The sequence below is a fragment of the Mixophyes fleayi genome, chromosome 8 (assembly GCF_038048845.1).
Source record: "Mixophyes fleayi isolate aMixFle1 chromosome 8, aMixFle1.hap1, whole genome shotgun sequence".
Lineage (NCBI taxonomy): Eukaryota > Metazoa > Chordata > Amphibia > Anura > Limnodynastidae > Mixophyes > Mixophyes fleayi.
In genome coordinates this window covers 44,603,706-44,631,463 of record NC_134409.1, presented here as the reverse complement: position 1 = coordinate 44,631,463, position 27,758 = coordinate 44,603,706, and the positions used below count along the sequence as shown (strand labels likewise).

General features: G+C 38.7%; 1 protein-coding gene across 4 annotated transcripts in view; it reads left to right on the top strand.

Moving 5' to 3' along the window:
- DNM3 (dynamin 3) overlaps positions 1–27,758 on the top strand; it is a 399,791-nt gene that overhangs the window by 10,109 nt on the left and 361,924 nt on the right. For all 4 annotated transcript variants that reach the window (XM_075182456.1, XM_075182455.1, XM_075182457.1 and 1 more), the window contains exons 2-6: positions 2,504–2,577; positions 8,976–9,125; positions 10,349–10,552; positions 24,760–24,858; positions 25,928–26,088. In XM_075182456.1, coding sequence (XP_075038557.1) covers positions 2,504–2,577; positions 8,976–9,125; positions 10,349–10,552; positions 24,760–24,858; positions 25,928–26,088 — 688 coding nt within the window. The remainder of the gene's footprint in view (positions 1–2,503; positions 2,578–8,975; positions 9,126–10,348; positions 10,553–24,759; positions 24,859–25,927; positions 26,089–27,758) is intronic.

The following is a 27,758-nucleotide window of genomic DNA, read 5'->3' as shown; positions in this document are numbered from 1 at the left end:
GGTAGTCCAGTAGAACTACTTGAAATTCTGGAGTCTCCTGGACATTCTGAGAAAGTAGGCAAGTATGAGGTATGTGAGACAGGGAACTAGTTTGAGAAACAATTTGATAAGGAACCAGTTGATAATTTGTTTTAGTGTGTCAGGGAGCTCAATATGGAAGAAATGTTGAGTAACAAAACAGTGTATAAACAAAGGAGCAAACAAGCAAATCATAGCTTGTACTATAAATCAGTAATAGCCTATATGGCAATATTACCAAAATCTTGACCTACCATTGGCATATCTTAAAGGATGATGTGTTTTTAAGTGATTTTTTGACTGGACATCGTAATGTTTTTTTTTAGAAAAGACAAAAAATTTAAAGAGATCATATGTGGATACAGTATGTAGCTTTTGAGCAGAGAAGGAAACTGTATATCTTCTTTTTGAATTGCTTAATCGATTGGCGAAATGTAGTTTAATTTATAGGAACAAATAATTGCATTAATTACTGGAGGGAGGTATAAAATGATAAAAAGCTTTGAAGTTGTTTTTTTATTTGACATTACGAAGTATTTTAAACAGATTAGTGGTAAGAGTTCCTTACTAAATCATTTTTTTTTCAATGATGTAAGAAAACCACATGTGAAAAATGCTAATGTTAGTGAATACGTTTTATAGTGACTGTATAATAAACATGTGCATGGCTGTTTTTACTTAAAGGACCACTAAACTCCCAGTGACGTACTGAATATAGTATGTGTCAGTGTTAATTTGACATTCCACTGCAGCTCAGTTAAAAATCAACCCTCACACATATTTAGGACAGCTTCCTAATGGAATTTTAGACTCGTTAATAAAGGTAAGACTGATTAAAAAAATGAAAATGAAAAGGATATGGCCACATTGACCCATAAGAAGCACAATGATGAAAGCATCATATTGGTCCAGATAACCAGACCCTACTTTGCAGCGTCCTTTTTTTTTTGTGGCTGTTTGAGGAACAATAGAGCCTCTGGAAAAAGGGCAGCAAGAAGCCAGCCCCATGGACTCCAGTTTGTAGGGTGATTTTTTTTTATTTATTTTTTTAACATCTTACCCGAGAATCCAGATGATATTGCCATTAATCAAGCCCTTCTACTGAACATTTAGCTTCAGTGTCTACTTCGACTTTGAAAATTGATATAGTGCATCCTTTTTAATTTTTTCATTTTTGCACAGCATGGTTGTTTGAAATTGAAAGTCTATATTTAATTATACTTTATTTATCAACATCCGTCAGGGCTCATTAGTTATTTAGATTATATGTTTATTTGGTTTTCACATAAATGTTGCGAATATTTTAGATATTTTGTCATCCATTTAAATTGTGTGATCTTTACAAGAAGTGTACTGTCATTATCTCAGGGGTGGATAACATAGGGGCGTATTCAATTGTTGAGAAATCCCGTTGCATAAAAACTATTACCGTTATTACGGTAGTAGTTAGCTGGATTTCAGCTTGCGGCTCAGGGAGGTGCGAGCTGAAATCCAGCTGGAAAATTACCGTAGTAATGGTTTTTCCGCGCGCTATTACCGTAATAACGGTAATAGTGCGCGGTCCGCGGGATTTTCGGCGTTTCCGCCGACATTTGAATACCCCCCATAATGTTGAATTCAAGAGTCAGCCAATTACATTTTTAAGAGCTGTGGCTATCAGGATTAGTCCACTACTGTATTCAATATTTATACATTAGACATATTTATTAACTTCCATGTTAATTACATGTTACTCTGCAGTTATTTCTCAATCTTTTTTTCTCTGGCAGGTTGCTGTTTTCCTTAGTTATTTTGTCAATTAATTCTTACTGAGTAATTTATTATACAGATGTTGTGTATTTTAATGTGAATTCGGAGATCAATTAAACATTGTAATTGTTCTTACTCAGTCTTATCAATGCAGTCATACAGGACATTTCTCTTTCTTGTGTTAAATGATATACCCTATGGCACTACACTCAATACGCTTTGGTAGTATATGAGTGTAGTTAGTATTGTAGTTGTTAGAAGAAGATATACAGAGCCTAGATTATTATAGTATGTCGTTTTGAATGATAGCTATCTCAGAATAGGCTCAGTATTACCCGTTATGCAAAAGGGCATTTGCAATGATCTGGATCTCTTTGCTTGAAACAGTTGTGTAACTGGGCTGATATATTATGTGAGGGTAATTTCTGTTATATTACCTGGCATTTCTTAATTTGTAATAGCTCCTGCTAGGAATTGTAAATGGGGCCTTGGACATGTGTACGTTGGGGCTAGGGAGAGGGAATTTACATTCTGACAAATTTACCTTGGATGACAAAACATCTTGTTGTGCCATAGATCTTAGCACAGCACCAAGTGCACCTAATCTTTTTTTCTATGAATGATATCAACATTTTACACTGCCATTGTCATGTGTGCAATTTCAAGAGCCAGATTTCTTAGGTCCAAAATTACAACATATTATGAACTATGAACATTATTTTCTGTCCAATTTCAGAGATTTTCTTCCACGGGGATCTGGTATTGTGACAAGACGTCCTTTGGTCCTACAGCTTATCACTTCTAAAAGAGGTAGGAATGTTCACCCATGACATAATTATTATTATTAAAAGTCATGTTTCCTAAATATACTTATATTCTCCTGTTCAAGTCCCTTAGATATGTGTGGAAAAGCAGGATTGTCATATAAATTAATTTCCATAGACAGTTTATATATAGATATACTGTGATTCATTTGTTTATCAAATCTTATAAGTAAGGATGTTCACTGCCGCCCCCCCGCCCGTATTTTGGTTTAGGATCTGTATTAACTTCGTGTTTTGCTTTTGGCAAAACCGCCCTCGCGGGTTTTTGTTTTAGATGTATTTTTTTTGTGTTTTTTAAAATTGCTTAAAAATTCAAAAATCACATAATTTGGCTCCTTTTTTGTTCCTACATTACTATATACCACAGTAACATTAATTTCCAGTCATTTCCCGTCAATTTTTGTCAAGTAACAAGAACACTGCTACCTCTCCTGGTTTTGTATGAGCAATGGCACTGGAGAGTGACAAGAACACTGCTACTCCTGTTTCTGTGTGAGCAACGGCGTTGGATTTCCTGGAGAGGCAGGTAGTTATGGAATCCAAAACCCACGAGATCCAACGACGCAATGATGATGTTTTGCCTCGATTTAGATCCGAGGAAGCGGGAAAGTACTCGGATTGGGGGGGGGGGGTTCGGTTTTCGGAAAACTGAGCCTGAGCATCTCTACTTATAAGTCATATTTAAGCTAAACATAGACTGTTCTCATATTATGTGTCTTTGGTATCTATGTAATCTATGTATTTTATGAAAATACAAGGATCCTAACATGGCATTTTTTGTTATAATTGGCGCACTTGAATTTAGTTAGGCATATTCTATTTTTTTATCATAAAATACACATATCTGTACTACACATGTGCACTTAATATGTGTCTGTATCTAGATGTTTGCATGTCTGGATATGTTGAACCGAGGTGGGCAAGCGATTTTCCTCTTAGGAAGCATATCTCTTGTTGGTACTAGAGGGCTAGTGCAAAGATACAAAATGATAATGATGATGACCATCAGCAGCACTATTGATTTATGTTATTATGCTGCTTAGTGATTAGGTCAGGATCCTGGATATTGACATCTGCCTGTATATTGACCGCTGCTTTACACTGACCGCTGCCTGGACACCAAACTCTGCCTGAATACTGACTTCAATACAGAAATGAAAGTTGCTCAATCAATTTATAAGTTCACAGCAGGTGCTAGAAGGGGAGGGGTTATCCAGAAAGGAATCATCAACACACTACTGTGATTCACTAAGTGCTGCTATTATATTTGTGCATAAAAAACAGGAACCTCAGTTACACACTGATTACGTCTGCTAGCCACCTGCCCTCTCGGCCTGGAACTATACCCAGTGCTGCAAGTTCTTATCTATCTTTGGAGGAACTGGACACCCATTGCTTTCTGCTCTACACTGGTGATTCCGGTTCTTGTTACTTGTTTGCCAAGTCAGAGATGGTATGAGCCCCTACTACCACGTTTTAAGTCATGAGGGCAACTAAATACCGGTGAGCATATTCTGCTTTATGGGAAAGGGGCCTGCTCTTAGTGAAGCTATTTGTAGGTGGTTCTTGGGAATCGTTTAACTTTTGACAGCTGGCATCACATTATTGGAAAGGGGGTTGCTTATATCTGGTTAGAGAGAATAATAGCAATATTTTCTTGCACCTCAATATGTACTCTTCAAAGACTCAGCTTTAATTTTGGACCCAGATCTATAAGTTAATTCAGAATAAAAGAGAGTCTGTAGACAGGGTAACTTCTTGTGGTCAGTATATATAGTATTTGGATGAAAATCCCTCTAACCAGTGCCTCCGTTCCTCCAATGCCCAGTTGATGGCTAAAATATCAGAAATTCCCACATCATAATTCAATTCAGCAGCTCCAAATTTGCTAGAGAAATAGGCACAGGGATGTAATTTATTGTCACCTGGATATGTTTGTGAAACTAACTATGAACTGAAGTTCCACACGTGAATCAAAGGCTGCCAGGGTTTTGGTGGATCACATGGCTGGATAGGTCCCTTTTGTAGTTAGAGCTATTATTATTACGACTATTGTAGAAAAAGATTTGATATCTTTCCTCTACTAATTAGCAAGGCCAAAGTCTCTGGATGGTTTTAAGATTGGTGAGAAGTTTCCAATATAGAATTGCCTGAACTTTACCAGGATTCATGGTGAACCCCTCTTGTGAAATTATATACCCAAGAGCAAAAAGCTTTGGGGCCTCAAATTTGTATTTTTCCAGGTGGAATAAAATAGTTTTTCTCTCAGCTTTTGAAGGACCATCATGTTCTGAAAGATGCTCAGAAAGGGAGGAGGGGACAATGTGAATGTTGTCTAAAATCTGCCTTCGAATTGACTTAACACTTCATTAGTGAGATCCTTGAAAGCCGCTGGGTATTTCAAATGCCGAACAGCATCACAAAATATTTATATTACCAAATGTCTGTATTGGGTACTTTCTTCCACTCATTGTCTTCCTTGAGTTTTCTGCGCCCTGTTAAGCAGTCTTGGAGAAAATAGCAGATCAGAGATTACCAATTATTATTTTTGATACCTCTATGATCTATGCAGGGGCTTAACTCACCATCCATTTTGAAGACAAGAAATAATCCGGCTCTAGCAATTAGTTGGTCTGATAAATCCCTTCTCTAAGTCCTGTTTAATGTTTTCCTCCATTGTCTTAGAATCTGTGGCAGATATAGTATAAATCTTTCCTCTGGAACCCGAAATGATATAAGTAGCGCAATCAAAACTCCTACTAATGGGTAAAGTATTTACAACCTTTTTACTGAACACATTAGAACATTTCTGGTAGGCACTGGGTAATTACCCTAAGTTAGCAACCTAGAAAACAGATAAAGAGAGACAGTGTCTTACTCCACTGAACTACTTCCTTAATAAACCAGTCAATATCATGTTGTGTTCTGCCAACCAATGGAATCCCAAGATTAATGAATGACTCAAGGAATGTATCAAAAAGAAAGACATACGTTCCATATGTATTTCTCCCACTGACAATTTAAGGTCAGGAGTCTTAAAATAAACTAACCCCCTGAAAGGGAATTCTCATTACGACCGCAAATAGTAATTTGTGTAATTGCACCATTAAGTGTTTGGGCTACGGTGATATCTAAGAATCACCACTGTCCACAAAGGCATAAAGATTACTGGGGACAATCAAATGATACAGGTAATAAAACAACATTCTTGAGAGGAAGTACCTGTAAGCATAGGTGAGCTTCCTTCTGCTCACTTATGTTTTGTCATTTTCTGATTTCTTGGAACAGATGCAAGCAAAATAATCCTTGTGGCACATGTTATTTAACTCTTTTCACACAGGTTAAATACCCCTTGTGGCACACGCCTCTTTTGCATCAATTTGCACAGGCTCTGAAGGTTCTACCATAAGAGGAGGGGAAGTTAGCCAACCAGAGATCACAGCATCTTGTTCTAAATGTCTTTAATTTGTCTGTCTATTTTAATAGTTCAAAAGATTCTCATGAGTTTCAGGGACTTGTTACTGCACCTGAAAAGCCCTTTCTCCATCAGTCATAGTCCAGCAGCAGAATTTGGAACAATGCTAATCTACTGAGCCGTTACCTTGCTAAAATGAGACTCTACAGAAGATTTCAAATAAGGCATCCATGCAAGATAAAGCAGGGTTATGGGTCTGTAGACCGCAAGCTCATGGTTGAGAATCTCTCTGCAGCAATTAGATCATTATTAAAGTACAATTTACAACTTTTTCAGAAATTCCTAAAAACCTGTGGTACCTCGAATATCAGTCTGACTGGTTCAGTTTAGGTTCTGCCAAGGCAGCAAGGAGAGGCTGCTGAGCTTTGGTTTCTTCTTTGAGCAGCAACTCTTGCAGAAACCACTTGCACCATCTGTGTTAACACTTGCAGCTGATTTGTCAAGACTTGTGTCCATGAAAAATGTGACTGGTCATAATGTGATGCCAGCCATTAACAAGTGGAATGAATCCCCTAGAACCGCCTACTTGTTGTTCACCTATAGCAGCCCCTTTCCCATACAGAGGAATAATTAAAAATGGAAATTTTCATAAGCCGTTTCCAGAAAAACCTAATTATAGGAGTCTCTCGACCCCTCCTCAAGGGATGGGGATGGAGTACTGTTAGGACCCTGAGATGTACTCACAGCTGGTTGGTTGCCGGGCAACCTTTGAATCAGTGCAGTGTGTTCACATGGTCGCAGGGATGGGGCTTGGCTGCAGAGGAGTTCTCTTAGCATACTCGGTCCAATGCAGAGCTTGACAAACTTGTTCCTTCATGTTAGATGTACAAATCACATTCTGAAATGTGCTGTTTACAAAGGAGCATAATGGAGACGCAACCAGAGTATATATAATTTCAAGAAATGTGCATAATAGATCCAGTAGTTATCATCATCACTTTAATCATCATTATCACCATTTATCTATATAGCGTCGAAGAATTAGCATATTAGCAGGGATGGCCACTAGCTAGTATTGGCACAACTGAACAGGAGACGCAGAGTCTTTCTCACCCCCGTTATTCACCAGGGAACCCCGCAAGGGAGTTTGGACTTTGATGCAAAAGGGTGCACAGGTCGCGGTTCTCAGAGACAGTCACCAACATAGTGACAAGAGTAAACAGGCGTAGTCAAACAATGCGGGTCAGAACCAACCAGGCAGGACAATACACAGGGCAGATCCAGAGAATAGTCAGGACAAGCCAGGAGTCAAAACCAAACTGAGTGTTAAGTCACCAAATCAACATACATCTCCTCTCTTGTCTCAAAATATCTCCCAATTTGGCAGATCTGCATCTCTCATCCACCCTCATTGCATCCTCCCATTCCCGGTTACAGAACTTTTTTCGGGCTGCACCCACTCTATGGAATTCACTCCCTTGCACAATAAGACTCTCCTCTGGTCTAGAAACTTTCCTCTGAAATCTCTTCAGACAAGCTTATAATATTCCTCAACTACTCTCTTAACCTCACTAGATTACCCTATTACCACCGGTTACACAATTTCACATAAGACAACTACTATCCCCTGACCAACATTGTTGTGTGACGGGATCATTTAACTTACGAATCACTTTTACCTTTGCAGTCTGGCTGGACCAAAATGCAAAAAGTAGACTTAACCTCATGTATCAAACTCCCATTGTCCCATAGATTGTAAGCTTGTGAGCAGGGTCTTCTCACCTCTTTGTCTGTTTTACCCAGTTTGTTTCTTACTGTATTTGTCCCCAATTGTAAAGCGCGCTATAGAATATATTGGCGCTATATAAATAAATGATGATGATGATAAACTAGGAGAATTGTAGAAGGAACAAGCCAAGTCAGAACCGATATATGCATGATGCAGGAATCACAGGTAAGTGCTGGAGCAGGCAGTGAACCAGTACTCTGGCACTCTAATCTTATTAATACAGCAAAGTGAGCGGAGAGGATTCTGGCGGTCAGACATAGCTGACTACCGACAAGCGAGTGAAAGAAGCGTCCCGTTGTCTTGCAATGTGACGCGAGGTTCTCTGCGCATTTGCACACTGCCTGCCAAGAAAACTAGGAAGTGTCCCGTTGCTAGGCAATGGAACGCGGCTGTCGGGGAAAGACAGGCGGCCGTCTCCTGCACCTAGCATCAGTGCGGAGACAGCGCCTGACAGCAGCACTGTACAAAGAATATTTGTCGTTCAAATCAGTCCCTGCCCCATTGGAGTTTACAGTCTAAATTTCCTAACACACACAGAGACTAAGGTTAATTTTGTCAGCACCCAATTAGCCTACTAGTACGTTTTTGGAGTGTGGGCGAGAAGCAGAACATCCGGAGAAAACCCACACAAACATGGAGAGAACATGCAAACTTCACTGTGCTGCTCACACTAGTGATTTGGAACCTGGTGACGTTGAGCTGATGACTAGAAGTTGTGATCTGGGTTTATTCAGAGAACTGCATAACAGGTTCATGTTCTATATGCCCACTCTTCTATACAGCGTATCTTACTAACAAAAACAGGTGAAGCATTCTGTTTACAAAACAGTTGCTTTGGCTCAATCCTTAATTGGAACCACAGTATATACTCAATAGTAAGGTTTTTAAAATGTACAAATAAATATACTGAATATTCTAGTACCAGCCAATACTAAAAAGAAGAATCATCCAATAGTGCTTAATCTCTAATAAAAAAAATATGTTTTGTGCCCATTAAGCACATTTTGGGGGCAAAATAAGTCTATTAGGCACATTCTTTGCAAACACAATGTCCGCAAAGATGGACACCTATCCTTTCAGGTACATTGCACTTAAATTTTTTCGAGTAGGTTAAGGAAATGCTTCAGCGTGAGAAAAGAAATAATCAAACAAGACATATGCACTATTTTGTTTCATGTAGAGTATGCTGAGTTCTTGCACTGCAAAGGGAAGAAATTCTCAGATTTTGATGAGGTTCGCCAGGAAATTGAATCAGAAACAGAGAGAACAACTGCCACAAACAAGGGGATTTCATCCATTCCTATCAATCTGAGGATATATTCACCAAATGGTATGGAAATATTTTTCAAGTAGTTTAGAATTTAGTCTTTATGTATGTAGTGCAAAAAATGAATTATGTACCACATGATACTAAAAGTAGTGTTTGTTATGATATTTGTAACATATACCAAGTGTCTCCCACAACGTTTATACTGTAGTTGAGCGGTGGGCAAGCTGATACACTTCAAGACCCTCAAGTGCGACCCTTCAAAAGGCCACACATTACCATCATTTGTATGAATAATAAACAGACCAAAAACTACCTTGGCATGCAAGCATCACTCATACTAAAATACCCCGAGGTGCACCAAATGTCCAGCTCAAACACCCACTAGCCACAAAATTCACACACGAGCCCTCAGAACCCACATGTACTCCAAATCTCAAATGCCCCTACGTGTCACTCATACCTTCCCACATACCGATCAGACCCCACATTTCCATCAAACTCTGCCACATACACCTCAGACCTCCCCACATGCCCTTCACATACCCATCAGACCTTCCCGACATGCCCATCAGACTTTACCCACATGCCTCTCACACCTCCCCCATGATTACTGCTGAAGCCCGCAGAGGAAGCAGGGGGCAGCACACTGCACTCCCTCCTCCGCCTCTGGTATGCTGTGTGACCTCCCTGCCTTGTGCTGTGGTGACTCGGAAGTCGGCTGCTCCTTATTTATAAGAAAGCAGAGAATAAGTCAGATTGGGAGTATGGGACAACTGGTGAAGGCAAGCCGGGCCACTTGCCTTCATGGCTAGTGTTGCATAAAAGTTGGTGTTTAGTAAATAAAGGATAATAATATAAATGAACATTTTTTATAGTTCTTTACCATGACCATTGTTTCCATATGTTTATATGGCTTTGAGTACTTCTTTACAGCAATTCCGAGACCTATTGTCAGGCCAAAGTGTCAGGTTCTTTTTAGTGTACCTCTATAAAGAAAGAGAAATGTACTGATGTAATCTATAGACCAGTGGTGCTGAACCTTTTTTTTTTAAAAAAAAAAGTAACCCAAATGTCAGGGTGCCATTATTCTGGCACCCCAAATGAGAAGGTTCCCAATATAATATATTACATTACATTAAGATGGAAGGATTTACTGTATCTATTGAAAATAATTTTTCACTTATATCAGCTGCCAGAAATATTCTGCATTACATTTGTGTCTTATCATTTTTTATGTTTTTACACAATTGTCAGATTTTCATTGGCTGCCTATTTTCTTCTAGTGTTGAATTTGACCCTTATTGACTTACCGGGCATCACAAAAATTCCAGTTGGTGACCAACCTGCAGACATTGAGTCCCAGATCCGAGAAATGATTATGCAGTTCATCATTCAAGAAAACTGCTTGATACTTGGTGTTACTCCTGCCAACACAGACCTTGCCAACTCTGATGCTCTTAAGCTTTCCAAAGACGTTGATCCTCAAGGTATCAGTTTTGATTTTGATCTAAAATTATTAAAGGGAAATTTGTTAAAACATACTAGAAAACAATGACCAAAGTCAAATCTATATATCCATGGTTATTATGGTCTCGGTGATAGTGGATAACTGTGTTACTTAAGGGAAGAAATACTAGGCAGCCTAGAGGGAAAACATGAGTGAAACAGCATGAAAGAAATTAGTTATTATTAGTATGCTTTATGGGGATAGACAATATGAGAAATAGAGTATGCAATGTAGAAAAAAGAATGAGAAAGAGCCACATCAAATAATGTAACCATCGCACAATCTAATACTCCCCTACCCAGTGCTCCTGAGGCTGCAAGGGAGATGTCATTGATTATCATGCTACTCATTGAGAAAAAATGGACGGCATACACACCTCTATTAACTCACTAACTCACTTTGAGTCCCATACCAAACATATAATAGAACTGAAGCAAAGAGTTAGCCAAAACGAAGATACCATCATTTTCATGCAAACGTCATTGGACGAGCAGCAATAAACTATTCATGATCTGAGGGACTTGACGACCTGGAAAATGGTGACAGACAAAATAATCTTAAATTCATTCGCACTCCCGAGACAATTTAAGGTCCTGACTTCATTCATTGGCTGAGTGTTGAGTTAATTAACGCCCTGAAAGTTCCTACATTGTCAGGAACAGTGCAAATTGAACTAACACATAGGGTGGGCCCAGAAAGGGAGTCGCGCAGGGGAACCCCTAACCCTAGACCTTCAGTGGCAAAATTTCTGGACTACAGAGACAAAGATACTATTCTCAGAGCCTTGCGTGAAACTACTACTTTTCAAATAAGAGACTTTAAGAGCCTGATTTTCCAAGATTTTCCTGTCATAGTTACACAAAAGCGTAAATAATTTTCTCCAATTTGTAAACACCTCTACGAGCAGAATATCCGATTTGCTTTGCTATACCCCTCAAAATTAAGAGTCAGCCTGGATGGAACAATTCTTTTGTTTTATGATTGTCAGTCCAAACAACACTTCAACACACAGCAAAAGGACCCCCCATCTTCTGAGTCATCATCCCAACCTGGATGGGACAGCCACTGACATATTACTGTTTTCAATTGTCTTACTGTAACTTACCACTTTCTCACCATCCCACTGGGGTTCGTGATATAAATTTATTTGTCCTAAGCTACACAAACATTTATTAGTTACTTCATCTGTTCTACAGTTCTTCATGTACCTAATGTTTTAACTGTTCACATGTTTGTTTAATTTCTCTTCCCTGAACCTTTTTAATTTTTCCCTTCCCCTTCCTCCTTCAATCAGTAGACTTCTCGTGAACGATAACGGATTTCAGGAATATCCTATATTATACTAGCTCTTTCTATAGAACTATACCTACCCCGTTTGCTGGGATGGAGTAGGATCCTCTCTCAGGTTTACCCATCCCATTATTCACATTTGTTAGAACTGGTACTGGTTGATGTCCACATGTGTATGCCCACCCTCCACTAAGACGCTGACCTCACATCACATCCAACTACTTCCCTTGAAATGTGACTGGTCTAAACAGTGCCATTAGGAGAAAACTGATCCAGTCTCATCTTCAGAAATTTCAGCACGACATTGTTCTTTTACAAGAAACGCATTGGCGAGCCAATTAACGTAACACAATTAAATCCCAATGGATACAGGATTGCATCTCTGCATCCTTTTCATAAAATAGAGGAATGGCTATACTACTGGGCACTAATTTACAATATGTCATATCTGGTGTGGTGACTGACCCTGGGGGACACTACATTCTACTCCACATAATGATTTCCTGTGAACAATTCACCATACTGAATTTATATGCACCCAATACTCAAATTATGATTTCTATAAGCAGATTCTTCTGCTCCTAATGCAAACATACTCTCTGGATTTAATAGTTGGGGGATTTTAAAATGACCATTGATCCAAGTATTGATAACTCTATCGCCACAATGTTTGAACCTTTTATAGTGATAGGAGGGATACAAATTTTATCACCGATCATGGCATGATCGATCCCTAGAGATTGCAGTATCTGGGTAAGCTGAATGGTGGATCCCAGAATAAAATGTGTATTCTTTTTCCAGAATATATTATATTCTGACTAGATCAAGCATATTTACCAGAATATTTAAAACCCATACTGATAACATCATAATTTCTGGTCATGTTCTTATCCACATAGACCTGAATAAAAGGTCCCCCACTCACAAACACTGCTTCTGGTGTTTCCCTTCTTATCTTTATCACAATGAGGATTACAAGACATACCTTTGGCTGGAGTATGTAGATGATAATATCGAACATTGGGACACTCCTGTGTTATTTTTGGAGGCATCAAAAGCAGTGATGCAGGGACATATGATATCTTCTTTAAAAATAGAGATCATAAAGAGAAATGTCACAATCTTAATAGTAACCTAAAAGATTCCTACCTGCTGTTAAGAACAGAGTAGTGTGAGATCCTCAACTGCTAGAAGCTGTTCACGAGATGTTCACCTTTAGCAGCCCCCTTTCTGAGGAACTAGTCATGTTCCACAGTACTCGATTGCCCCAGGACTTAAGCTCTGTTAGTAGCACTTGTTGATCCAGCACTTGCATGGTGGAGTGGAGAAAACACGGTAGGAGGTAGTGAGCTACCAGGATATTATTGGCAGAACTTAAAACCAGACAGTGGTTAATGCAGAGTAGTTTGGCACTTGTCTGATGAAGTGGACAGCTCACGGTAGCAGGTAGTGAGCAACTAGAATGTATTTGGCAGAACTAAGGGGCATATTCAATTCTTCCGAATCCCCGCGGCGTTAAAACTATTACCGTTATTACTGTAATAGTAAGCTGGATTTCAGCTTGCGGCTCAGGGAGCTGCGAGCTGAAATCCAGCGAGAAAACTACCGTAATAATGGTATTTACATGCACTATTACCATAATAACGGTAATAGTGTGCGTGCCGCGAGATTTTTGTAGTTTCCGCCAAGAATTGGGTAAGCCCCTAAGAGTCAGACAGGCAGGGATCAGGAGTAGAGAAGACAAAGAATCCTTTAAACAAGCCTGAGGTCCGGCAAGGTAGAGATATGAGAGTAAATTTGTTTAACAAAGCCAAGAGTCAGTTAATGCACAGTTGAAAGCTCAGACAAACAGACGAGATCCTATTTCTTAACACAACCATTACCTTACTTGCCCAGACGATGCGACTCGAGGAAACAATACAAAATGTAAACAAATTATAAAGTAGACTTTACTAAAAACAAATACCTCTGATAAGATGACAAGGCAGAGACACTACTAGCCTTTATCTTCCAACAGCAAAAGAAAAAGCATTATACTACTAATATCAAGTCACACTCACAATCTGAGATTGAATCCCATTTTGAAATATAAGAACTTGTATTTAGCCCCTACAGACAATGCTTCATTGGCCAACTCCCTATTATCTGATGCTAATCTTACAAACAAAAAAGGAGAAACAAAGGGTTCTAATATTGGAGCCAATTATTTATTCTCTATACCAGTACAAGAACTATAATTCCTTCTATTACTCAAGTTTTATATCATAAAACAAATGTTATTATTGTTTATTAAAATGGTAATGATTTTGTGCCGCGAAATATAGAGTAATAAAATCATCGTGCTAAAGATACGAAATGAATGTGAAAAGATTAAAAAAGGGGAAAGAGAAACAATCCCCTTACTAGGTCCTCATTGTTCTCTAAATTTCGGGTTCTTATTTCAATTGGTTGTCTCTCAAAGATATTTAGTTGTATTTTATATATATATATATATATATATATATATATATATATATATATATATATATATATATGTGTGTGTGTGTGTTCTTTTGGAAATATATAATCCACGTGGTCTTTGGATGTATTGTGCAGTGTCTTGTGTAGTAGAGCACAGTAGATCTGTGCCTTAATGAATTTGGGTGTGCACAAATCCGAAATACGTGCGTTTTAGCTCAAACGCAGGTTGTGCTCAGTATGCGTTCCTGGATGATTCAGGCCCATGAAGTTTAAATTTATTTTTATATTTGTTGGGCTGAATGGGAGATTGAATAATCACTAACATCATGCTGCTCACTTGTTGGCACTCTGAATATGATAGCTTATTATATTTGTAATCATTGAAGAGTGCAAGTATTGATATAGCCCATTATGCATTTCCTTTAAATTACAAGGCTGTTTTCTATACTATATATTTACTTAATATTACTTGCCACACAATCATGTTTTAGCTTTAGTCTGGTTAAAGAAATATAGTGCTTTTGTGGAAGACAGTGTATTTTTGCATATTTTTGAATTCAGTTACTGGTTGGGAATAGAACAAGAAGCATTTTGTCTCCATTTCCCTCTGACTTCAGAGATGGCATTTAAATTCAGACACTGTGCTTTTGACCTGAAATTGAAAGTGGTCTTGGCAAACACTCTTGCTCCTCTGTGTGCCATGACAGATATTTTAACCATCTGCCAAGAAGCATCTGCTGGTAGATTACCAGTATCATCAAAATGCTTTCTTATTAATAAAATAATAAAAATGTTTAGTGACGTTAGTAAAGGGCAGTATGCTGCAGTAGTTAATCTGATATGAAAATAAACATTTTTAAGTACATGTAACTATTCTTATTCTGTAAACATCCAAGGAGACATCTGTTTATTTTATGTAATTTACAATTCTTAGGGGGGTATTCAATTGTCCGCGGGTCCGAGCGCAGAAAAACTATTACCGTTAATACGGTAATCTCTCGCTGGATTTCAGCTCGCAGCTCCCTGAAATCCAGGGAGTAAATTACCGTATTAACGGTTTTTCCACGCAGGATTACCGTAATAACGGTAATCCTGCGCGGACCGCGGGATTTTCGGCAATCCCGCGGACAATTGAATATGTCCCTTAGTATCATTCTGAATAAAACACTTTATTGAAGGAGTGTGATTGAAATGTAATAAAAGTATAGTCTGGTCATGTCCATTACATGTCATGCTGGGAGTTAAAATGTCTGTTCAACACTTCCATTCTGGTACTATCTGCTGAAAGTGAGTGCACTGTAACCTTTTCAGTATTGTTAATTCTGGTTTTAGACCAACCTCATTCAATTGATGACAAAGCATCACACCTTATAAGGGATTTATAGATACCTTGAAAGAATTTTTTTCACAATGACTAATGCTGCCTGGATTTTACTTACTTTGGTTCCAGCAGGCTAAAAAGAAACACGCCCAACCAGCCGAATGCTATAGCATCTTGACAAAATAAATGATACAGAAAGCTGACCTCTACTTGCACGACCAGAGTGATTATTGCAGACAGTGGCTTATGTAGATGTGTGATACCCTTCTGCTCCACGGGAGGTTTCTGTCCTCCCTGAGCTCGCCTTAGGACACCTGCGTTACGGTTTGACAGGTGTACCGCCCCAGAAAGACTGGAGTGACAGTCGAAAGGTGCTCTACATGTATTGCAAGTATATGTTGGCAGCGTTTTTGTCACTTTCTTGACTGGTTTACAACAATATGTACAAAGTTGTGTTATTGTGTACGTTATCCGCCCACACAAGTTTGTTACATTGGATATTTTTCTCTTTCTTGCTTTCTTTCAAGGACACTACTGAGTAGCTTGGCAGTAGTGATGTCTTAGGGATACATTGTCCTCCTGTTGCCTAGTGGGGACTTATAGTTTCAGAATCCTGGTTGCATTGCAGGCAGGATGGTTTCTATACCAACAACATAATTTGGTCATTTTACTGGGGCTATATTTTGGAAGGGTTTTTTCCCCTTGTCCTTTGCCCCCACAATTATGGTTTTGACTGGAGGTTGGCATATTGTGTCTTATTTTGAATTGTTTATCATTTTTTATTTTATTTTTTTTAAACATTTTTCATAACATATAAAAAAACAATATACAAACAAAGCCAGTTATTAATAACTTGGCCAGCAAGGTCAAGTTAAACACATCTGGAATCACCACCTTCTAGCTTTTCCTTCAAATCCAAACATCAGGCACACCCTAGGACCAAAGGGAGGGACCTCGACCCCTGATCTGCGGATTAAGTCCCAAACCGAGTATTGGGGGCACTCTCATATGCAAAAAGAATCCCCATTCATAGAAATGAATTTGTTGAAATCTAATGCATAGGGTAGCAGTATTGGTTCTACCCAGAGCATCAACCAAATCCTCATCTGCAAAATACCCAACGTCTTTCTCCCACCAGCGTCTCAGGGCTGGAAGCCTGTCTAACTTTAGAAATGGACGGAGGTGCATAAATTGCTGAGATAATTTCACATGACCCCAATTTCTGAAGGAAGCTCCGCATCCCCACTGACACCAATGATGCATAGACCCCTGAATAAGAAAGGGTGCATTTTATTGCTGTAGATACACTTCTGTCCACAGTGTGGTGAAGGCTGCCACCTAGTGGCATATCTCTGAAATTGTTTCAAATTACTTTAAAGAAAATCTTTTTTACTTAAGAAGGTCACTAGTATGACAGTGCCTATAAGAGAAGTAAAAGTGTTTAGTATCATGCTGCAGTCCCTCCTGCTAGCGGTGTTTCAGGAGCTAGTTACTTGGATGGACAGTAGGTGGAATAGGAGAGAGACTGGTGCAGGAAATTAAAGGATTCATACCTTGCTTCATGCGAGAAATTACAGAACTTCATTAGTATAAAGGAAATGACAGCAAAGTACCATTAACCTGTGTAAATGAAAATTATGTTATTCCCAATGAAACAGGTTAATGGAATAAATGTGTAATTGTTCTCATCATGAAGAAATCTGAGTAATGAATCTTATTTTTTAAATTCCTGTGTTTGTACTTTACAAGGACAGTATAAGGGTTTATTTGAGTGGAGGAGCCTGCCACCCAGTGGCATAATCCTGAAATTACTTGTGCTTTTAAATAAGCAAAAGTATTTCTTAAATCAGAGTCACCACATGCTCTTTGCTATAAAATAGCATTTCCTTATTGATATATTTTTATAGCAAGAAGCATATGAATATTTTCTGATTTAAATCTCCACTGCCATCTAGTAGATACCTTTTACTAACCTTCTCCCTACCCTAACTGATACACTGGGGGGCTGCTCCATGCAGCTGTTTATCCTGGGCTCCTACGGTCCTTCTCAAAGCCCTTGCCGAAAACCAGGAGAGGGGGTTTTGGTGGGGTTGGGGTATTAGGAGTGTGTGAGGGAGGATCAATCACAGGATTACAAGCTGCACTCTATCTAATACAATTAATATGCCTGTTCTGTGGTACAGAACCAGTATAGCTATGGGAAAAATGGTTGGGAAGAACAGCAGAGGGGTCCATGGTAGGGAGATGGTTAGTAAAATTTACTTACTAGATCAGTGTTGGCTAACCTGTGACACTCCAGTTGTTGTGAAACTACAAGTCCCAGCATGCTTTGCCAGTATATAGCAGCTTATTGCTGGAAGGGCATGCTGGGACTTGTAGTTTCACAAACACCTTAAGTGTCACAGGTTAGCCAACACTGTACTAGATGGTATTGCAGCCTTAAGGAAGCTTTTGCTTTAGTAATTTACAAATACATGTGGTTTCAAGGCTGTTCCACTGGGTGGCAGTCGTTTCCACACAGTGTAGAGAAGCCTCTCTCATCTATAATGTTTTTATTGTATATACAATGAATGGCATTTTTTGCTAGTTGCTCTATGTAAATTATGTTCAGGCTTTTCCAGATTTCTGTAATATACAGCTGTTTAGCTGTTGTCATTGAACACCCCCTCACTGCAGCTTCACTAGCCAAAATTTAAATTCATCCACTGATAAGTTTCATTTTATGGGTCAGCTAGTGGAATCCTCAACTAGAAGAAGTGCTCTGTTGGATCTTGTAATATTAAACAAGACAGGGCTTGTTCCAAATGTTAACATTAAGGAGAACCTCGTTAACAGTCATCAGAATTAAGTTTTCTTTGATATAAGCTACTTATTTCCTCTAGCTGTGGATGAGGTTATACTATGTAAAGAAACAGAATAGAATTAGTTTGAAGCAACTTTAAATGAATACACTTAAATGTTTTCTCCGAGGGGAACAAGTTTAAAAAATAAAATCAAAGCTAAAGGTAAAACACATAAATCAGAAAGGACAACATCTTCACTTGTGTTACAAGGAATGCAACATGACTTGTGAAATGACAATCAGGCTAAAATAGAAAATGAGAAACGGGTAACTAAAGCAAGCAAAATATTTAGGTGTATCAATAGTAAAAAGTCAAGGGCTGAACATGTTGGTCACATAAAAGATGAAAATGGGGCTTTGGTCTGACGTTACAATGAGAGGTCAGCATTATTAAATATTTTTGTTACCTCTGTGTATAAAAAAGGAATACACTGCTATTGATATTTTGTATATTAATGCTACAGACACCATAACAGATGTTTGGACTGACAGAAGTGTCATTTAATAAAAAGATTAGTCAAAAAGTATGGGGGTAAAGCACCTGAACCAGGTGGATTCTACGTTTGTGTCCGCAGACAATTTAGCTTTAGTTATTGTCAAATAATTCTTGTAATTTATGAAGACTCTACAAACTAGTATGTTATCAGTGGATTAAAAAATACAGAAACAAATGACACACACAACCCCCCCCCCCCCCACCCTTGTAGTATATTTAGATTTTTCAAAAACCTTTGACCCTGGGCCTTGCAGGTGTTTAACCTAGAAAATGAAATACACTATAGCCTGAGAATAGTTATTAATGGTAACAGTACTTTAGGTAGGTTATAGGTACTTCGTCTTGTAATGCTCTTTTCATTTGTTTATAAATTATGTGGAAGTAGGAATTAGATAAAATGTGTGTAGCATAATAGAATCCGTAGAAAATGTATATTAGCAAAAGGATTAGAGATAAATTGGAACATTAGGCAGCAACATGGGCAGCTGAAGTTCAGCATGGATAAATGTTGGGACAATTGCAACGTGGGCAAAGTAACTGCAGCTTAGACAATTTTTTTGTGGAAAAGTGTATCCAGGGATACGACCGTTAATTAAAATGAAGGATTGTAGTGGATATAGGGTAAAAATAGAACTGTAATATTGGGTCTGGGGGGATTTTCACAATTGAAACAGATTGGCGGTTGCTTACTCTGGATTAATTTCATATACAAGTGAGGGATCGCAGGAGATCCAAAATAGGTTGAACTTGATGGATTGGTGTCTGTTTTCAACCTCATCAACTATGTTTTAAACCTTACATAAAAAACTATTGGATGAATCTTTGTGGACGAACGATCTAGGCATAAATAGATCAAAGAGCAATAGTATGCAATGCCAATCTGCTGTAGAACATTATGTATTAAAAAGCATTGACTCAAATGAAAATTATGATTTTGCCCCTTTATGCTTGTACTTGTGAGGCCTCACCTTGAATAGGTAGATCATTTTCGGGTGCCAATTCAGACATTAATAACCCAGTATAGTATGTTGGTTCAGACAACTGACCAAGCATAGTGTCAGGTTTTTTGAAGAGAATAGATTGAACTTGATGAAAATATGTTTTTTGGGTTTTTTTTCAACCTCAAGTACCTATATCGTCTCACATTCCATCACATAACCAATATAACCCACATAGCCAAAATGTGTCCATACTGCCTTATGTGCCATATACCCCTATAGCCAATATGCCCCATACTGCCTCATATGCCAGTACATAGCCAGTATGCCTCCATATGACAAATATATCACGTATAGCCTCACCTGCCACTATGCTCTTAATATAGCCCATATGCTTATGTAACCTCATGATGGGGTTCAGGAGACTTGACAGAGCTAATAGATTTGCCTATCTTTTTTTAAACTAAAAAGAAAGGTGAGCCCAGTTTGCTGTTTGGTAAACTCCTGTCATCACTGGACTGTGTGACACTAACCATAGTCATGGTGTTAGTGTGACTAGACAGGTCCAATTAATAAAACACTTATTAATATTTTTATATTATGTTGTGCAAATACCTAATTTCCTAATAGCTATATTTGGATACAAAAAGAGCATCATTTACATCAATGTCTGTTTATGACTGAACTGAATAATATACCTGAATAGTTGGTGTGTTTCAACATAAATAAATATTTTCATTATGCTCTTTTTCACTCCTTTGCAGATGGTTGTCACATTAGAAGGGAGGTGCTTCTCTAGCTAATTATTCAGACAGGGACAAACAGTTTGGTATGGTTGCTTCAGAAATGCAGTGTATTGATTGGTAGATTCATACACAGGAGCAGGGCAACGGCTAACTGTAATCTCCGCTTTCTGACCTGTATCAAATCACATTAGGACACTGTGCTAAAGAAGATGTGGGATGAGCTTCAGCTGTCTGTAATTAAGTGGGGAGATAATAATTGTTCTTTTTAGCAGAGATGGAATGTTGGGTTAACACTGAACAAGGAAGTGTTTACACTAAGTTTCACTAAGATCAACATGATTGTCCGCCTTGATAATCACTCGAAAGGGAGCCGTGACCATTGCTTACCTTTCTCTGCTACATGAACTAAGCCATTGCTGCAACCAAAAAACCACCACATTAAAACTACTGACAAGTGAAGTGAATAACATTGATTATCTCTTTACAATGGCACCTGTTAAAGGGTGGGATATATTGGCCAGCAAGTGAACAGTCAGTTCTTGAACTTGATGTGTTCAAAGCAGGAAAAATAGACAAGTGTAAGGATCTGAGCGACTCTGAGAAGGGCCAAATTGTGATGGCTGGATAACTGGGTCAGAGCTTCTCCAAAACAGCAGGTCTTGGAAGGACAGCCGCTGAACTAGTGACAGGGTCATGGGCACCCAGGACTCATTGATGCGGGTGGAGACAGGCTAGCCTGTCTGGTCCAGTCCTACAGAAGAGCAACCATAGCACAGATTGTTGAAAAATGCTGACTATGATAAAAAGATGTCAGAACACACAGTGCATCATATCTTTTTGTGTATGGGACTGCATAGCCGCAGACTGGTCAGAGTGCCCATGCTGACTACTGTCCACCGCGGAAAACACCTACAGTGTTTACATGAGTGTCAGAACAGGACCATGCAGCAAAAGAAGACGGTGGCCTGGTCTGTTGAATCATGTTTACTTTTACATCATGTGGACGGTCGGGTGCATGTGTGTCATCTACCTGGTGAAGAGATGGCACCAGGGTGCACTATGATGGCACAGGTATTTCCTGAAGCCAGTTGCCTCTTTCAGTAGGATAATGTGCCCTGCCACACTGCAAAAAATGTTCAGGAATGGTTTGAGGAACATGACAAAGAGTTCAAGGTGTTGATTTAGCCTCCAAATTATCCAGATCTCAATCCGATCAAGCATCTGTGGGATGTGCTGGAAAAATAAGTCTGAGCCATGGAGGCCCCACCTCACAACTGATAGGACTTAAAGGATTTGCTGCTAACATCTTTATCAGATGCCACAGGACACCTCCAGAGGACTTGTGGAGTCCATGGCTCAATGTGTCAGAGCTGTTGTGGTTGCACAAGGGGGACGTCTACAGTATTAGGCAGGTGGTTTTAATGTTGTGGCTGATTGGTGTATACATACAGTGTGTGTATATATATATATATATATATATATATATATATATATATATATATATATATATATATATATATATATATGATATAATGTGTGTTGAACAAAGCACAAAAGAAAAGGGGTGCCACACATAGTGTATTAAATTTAAACACATATAATAAAACAATCCAATGCTAGGAAATTCCCGTACCAATAATGCAAATTATGACAGCTTATCTGATACGCTGATGGATAGAGAAATATCGGCAGGCTTTAAGACGTTGTAAACAAGAAAGAAACAGACGTCATATTCCATAAAACAGCACCACCTAGTGGGAAAAAATAAATTGATTCAAGAAAATGTAGTAATATTTGACCTACCTATATCTTCAAATGTAGCTGAATCAGAGACTTTAAATCTCGACAAGCAGCAGGAGACAAGAAGTTCTGCAAGAATAAGTAAGGGAAAACCTTCAAGCAAATACTGTGATGAATATGCATTGCGTTCTCAGAACTACAAAATTTGCAAGAGGCAAAAATCAGTGATGAGTGGGAACACTGGAAACCAGCCATAGATAATGAAATGACATCTTTGGACGAAAATGAAACCTGGACTGTTGTCAATAGGCCAAGCAACTGTAAAACAATTAAATGCAAATAGGTATTTTGTAAAAAGCTAAATACAGAGGGATCGATTGCCTGTTAAAAGGCTCACCTTGTTGCAAAGGGATTTACACAAAGGTCTGGAATTGATTGTAGGGAAATCTTCTTGCCTGTGGCAAGGTACAGTACACTTCATTTAGTAATTACCATATCTACATTGCATGATTTGTTACTCTACCAGTTGATTGACTTGGACTTTGTACATTCAGAGACTGACCACGGTCTATACCACAAAATGATAGATGGACAACTGTTAATCATTGTTGTATATGTGGATGACTTATTGCTAGCTGGCCAGAAATAACACATAGACAGTGTGAAAAGTCTATTGGGAGAAAAGCTCATATTGAAAGACTTAGGCCCTGCACATCACCTGTTGAGAATAAGAATTTCGCAAAATTTGAACGCTGAGACTGTCACCTTAGACCAACAAGATTACATTGAGTCTATACGTCTAAGGTATGGGATGACAGATGCTAAACCAGTAAATACTCCTATTGATAAAAGTACAACATTGACCAAAGATATGTCACCATATGTCTATCTGAAATAGAGGTCATGAAAGGAGTTCCCTATCAGAATTTAATTGGAAGTTTAATGTATGCAAGTGTTGGAACTTGTCCTGACATCACACATGTGGTGAAGGAATTTCGGTTACCTGTTTGGATTAGGAGGCACAGCGGTAAGCTGGGCAAGTAGGAAGCAGCCTATAGTTTCTCTTTTCAGCACAGAAGCGGAGTATATCACTTCAGTATATGACTGAAACTGTCAAAGAAGCCCCTTGGATTAAGGAAACTGTGGTATATTTACTAAACTGCCGGTTTGAAAAAGTGGAGATGTTGCTTATACCAATCAGATTTTAGCTATCACTTTGTAGAAGGTACTAAATAAATGTTAACTACAATCTGATTGGTTGCTATAGGCAACATATCCACTTTTTCAAACCTGCAGTTTAGTAAATATACCCTTTTGTGTGAACTACACCTTTTAAATGGAGTTTAGAATATCAACATCAAGTGTGATGTTAAAGGTGTCATTGACTTGTAGCCAAGTGCCAAGCATCATGGCAGGTCTAAGCATATTACAGGTAGACACCACTTCATATGAGAACTTTTTTAGAAAAAGTCAGCGTGAGCTGAATGCAGCAGATATGCTCACACAATGATTTGCTTCATCAATATTGAGCACATGTTGTGAAAAATGTAGTCTGAAATGTTATGACAATTGATGTTTTGTTTTTGCAGACATTATTTGGTGTGTTAACCCCATATTTTCCATTACAGGAGAAATACATGCATGTTTCTAAATAAGGTTAATGCATGTGTTTTTTTCATAAGACATCACTAGGCAAGGGGGTGTTGAACAGGGAGTGATTTGTTCTGCCTCCGTGGTCCCCGGTGGTCTAGGGACTGGAAGTGGGGCACTGCAGGGTCCCAGCCGCACACTGCTTCTGTGCACGCGCGGCCTCTCTACTGGTCGTTCCCGGCTTTATCTCTGCACATCCACCCCTGCTGTACTGTGTAGGGGGTAATAGTGTGACAATAGTGTCAGAGGCTGCACGGAGGTGCAGTGTCTTACAAGCGTCTGCCCTGCTGAGACCTGATAGATAGATAGATATACTACACAAATGTATAGTAAATAGCCTTTAAGACAGTTTACCTGTATTTCAATTTAGTGCCTGGTGTATACAAGACTGCAGATTACTGTATACCTGTATGCCTGTAAGTTACATATACTTCACTATTTCATGCATCAACCTGGTTAAGTTTACGAACGTGTGGCCTAACATTCTTTTCACGTTCCACTAACAACTACTCAAGACTTCAGCCCATAGGTTTTGCCAATAAAACTTATCAATGGTTTGGTGTTTAACCTGAAGATCACGCCTGGAAAAATGTACTGGGCGATGCGATAGTGGCAGAATCTCCTAGTGTTAAAAGACATTAAAATACAGCAAAATGGATTCAAGCAATTGTTTTGTATTGATTATACCATGTGTTACTTTAAAGGTCTGAGAACGATTGGTGTAATCACAAAGCTGGACCTCATGGATGAAGGAACTGATGCCCGGGAGATTTTGGAGAACAAGCTGCTTCCACTTCGCAGAGGTATCATTGTTCAGGAATTTGCCAGCAATTGTAGTCTAGGTCATTTTGTATTATTGATATAGCAGCAATCATATTACACAGTGCTGTACAGAGAATGCATATCAGTCCTGCCTCATTGCACACACATTACGGTCCATTTTGTAAATTTAAGCCAAACTAACCTACCAGTATGTTTTTGGAGTGTGGGAGGAAACCGGAGCACCTGGAGGAAACCCACGTAAACATAGGGAAATCATACAACCTCAACATAGATAGGGCCTGTGACACCAGTGCTGTGAGGTAGCAAATGTTCATTAAAATGGGATGCAAGTAGTGTTGTATCTAAACCATATTCTGCATACATGTAAGAGTTAAAAGGTGACTATGAAAATTCCTCTCAAATGTTGTGCTTGTGCTAGCAAATTATTATAATTCTTCACAAGGGGTAATATATAGCAATGCGCCCTGGAGCGCTTTGCTACTATTTTTTCTGTGCTAGAGGCTGGAGACTGCATCATTCATACAGACTTGTAGCATATCGGACACGTATTGTAAGTTGTGTTTTGTAGAATATAAGAGTGTATATGAACCTGTGCTCTGTTATATGGTAGAATGAGAATGTCAGTGAACTTTGAGATGTACTGAAAACTTCGACATGAAATGATTCCCCTGTAGGAACATTGCTGGAGCTCTAACTCTTTAGAGCTTGTTCACAGATATGCGCTAAGACAATGGGTAGCAACACATGAAAACTAGTACATACTTTAAACATGTTTTTAATTATGCATTTTGCGCTTTTATATGCAGTGTGCTTTAACAGTACAATGTATTGTACATACTTGCCTACTCCTGGAATTTCCGGGAGGTTTCCGAATTTCGGGGATCCTCAGAAAGTAGGCATTCTCCCAGGTATTGATGGAGGCAGGGCATAAGGATGCTATTCACGTCATCAAGCACTGTCCCCTGCTATGCAATCCTGTGAATTTCGGCATTTCATAGCAGGGGCGCCTCGTCTTGCATTGGTCACCTGACTTCCCCTCCCCTCCCTTTTTTTTTTTTTTTTTTAATTTGTATACTTTCACGGTTTCAGGTTATGTTGGAGTTGTGAACCGAAGTCAAAAAGATATTGATGGTAAAAAGGATATACAAGCTGCTTTGTTAGCAGAAAGGACATTTTTCCTATCTCATCCATCTTACAGACACATAGCAGATCGTATGGGAACTCCACACCTTCAGAAAATCCTCAATCAGGTATTGGAAGAAGATGTATATATCAGTATGAAGGATCTGAGAACTACAACATTTTTAGGTGTTTTACTACAGAAAACAAGTTTTCTTATGTTTATTATTCTGGTCTCAGATGAACTCTACCTTTTCTAGCTGACTTTATCAACCACTGTTGGTCTGTAGAAAAAGAACCAACTGTGGCTCTCATTTTATTGTTGGGTTAATCAGCTTATCAGTATTAAAATAGATTGATATGGACTCTCACCAACCACTATTTAGTTATCGCAGTTGTTTGCAACTTCAGTAGCTGATGTAAATAGAAATGGAACATTAAGTGCATGAATGTATATTGTGACACCATCAGAGGAATAGGTACCATCTCCAGGAGTAGAGGGCGATGAACAGCAGCAGTAAACCACACAAGTCCAGAGGTTTCAGGTTAACAGCCACAGCAAGTTTATTCACCAGCTTGTAAACAAAACAAAACATAAGCAAAATCCTAGCCTACTGGCTAATACATTTTAGCAACACCTTCTCTCAGGTGTTGGACCTTGTGTCCAAACACACACTCAACATATCATTGCTCACCACAGCAAAGTGTCTCAGGAGGCAACTCGCCTCCTCCCCAGGTCTGAGAAAATTATTGCATATTCTAGCTGCCTTTTCACAAGCACCTCACAGGTGCATCTCTTGATCAGTCTGTTTAGAGGCTGGCAGGCCAGAAGACCCGGACTGGGCCCACGCTCCTCTTTCTCCATACATAACACCAGGGACCCTTACCATGTTTGTTACCACATGGACACACCCCGTAAGAAGCTTTTCCCAAACATCTACACATACACACAGGTGTTTTAACGTACACAGTGCTGGAAGCCTGGGACACATACCTCTGTCATTTAGCCTGTTTCCAGTGACTGTCAATATATATATATATATATATATATATATATATATATATATATATATATGAGAGAGCATGAGACATTTAATATTGCAATACAAATAGTACTTGTATATGTGCATCTCACAACTACATCCAGAGAGGGGTTACAAGCTGAGATGCATTATGAATATGTAGATGAATGAGGTAGATTTGTTATATTAGACACTATAATAGAAGATGCAAGATACTATATACAGTATTATATACAGTATATAACAACTATAGCAAGGCCTTCTTGCTAAATATAATTAATAAACTATATGCATATGCAGACTCAAGTCTAATATTAATGGGTGATTTTAAAATAGTCGTATCACAACATTTGGATAAGAGTGGAGCTACATAAAGATACAACCCCCAACACAAAATAGGTATCCGTTCTATCGCCAAACAGCTACAGGTGGTAGACACATGGAGGTTATTAAACCCAGCAGAATTAGAATGTACCTGCATCTCTGCAGCCCTTAACACAATATTACGAATAGACTATTTTCTAATAAATTCAACTATGATGATGAAAATAGTAGAAGCAAAGATAGAGTCAATGGGTCTATCATACCAGGCACCAATCTGGTTAACGTGTAAAGAATATAAGGTACACGGTATATATAAACAATGGAGATTCCCAGCAAGGTTATCTAATTCTATAAAACGTATAAATATATTGGAGCCTGGAACACGTACATACAAAATGATCAAGAATATATAGCAAACCTCTTGATATTTTGGAATGCAGCCAAGGTGGTAGTGA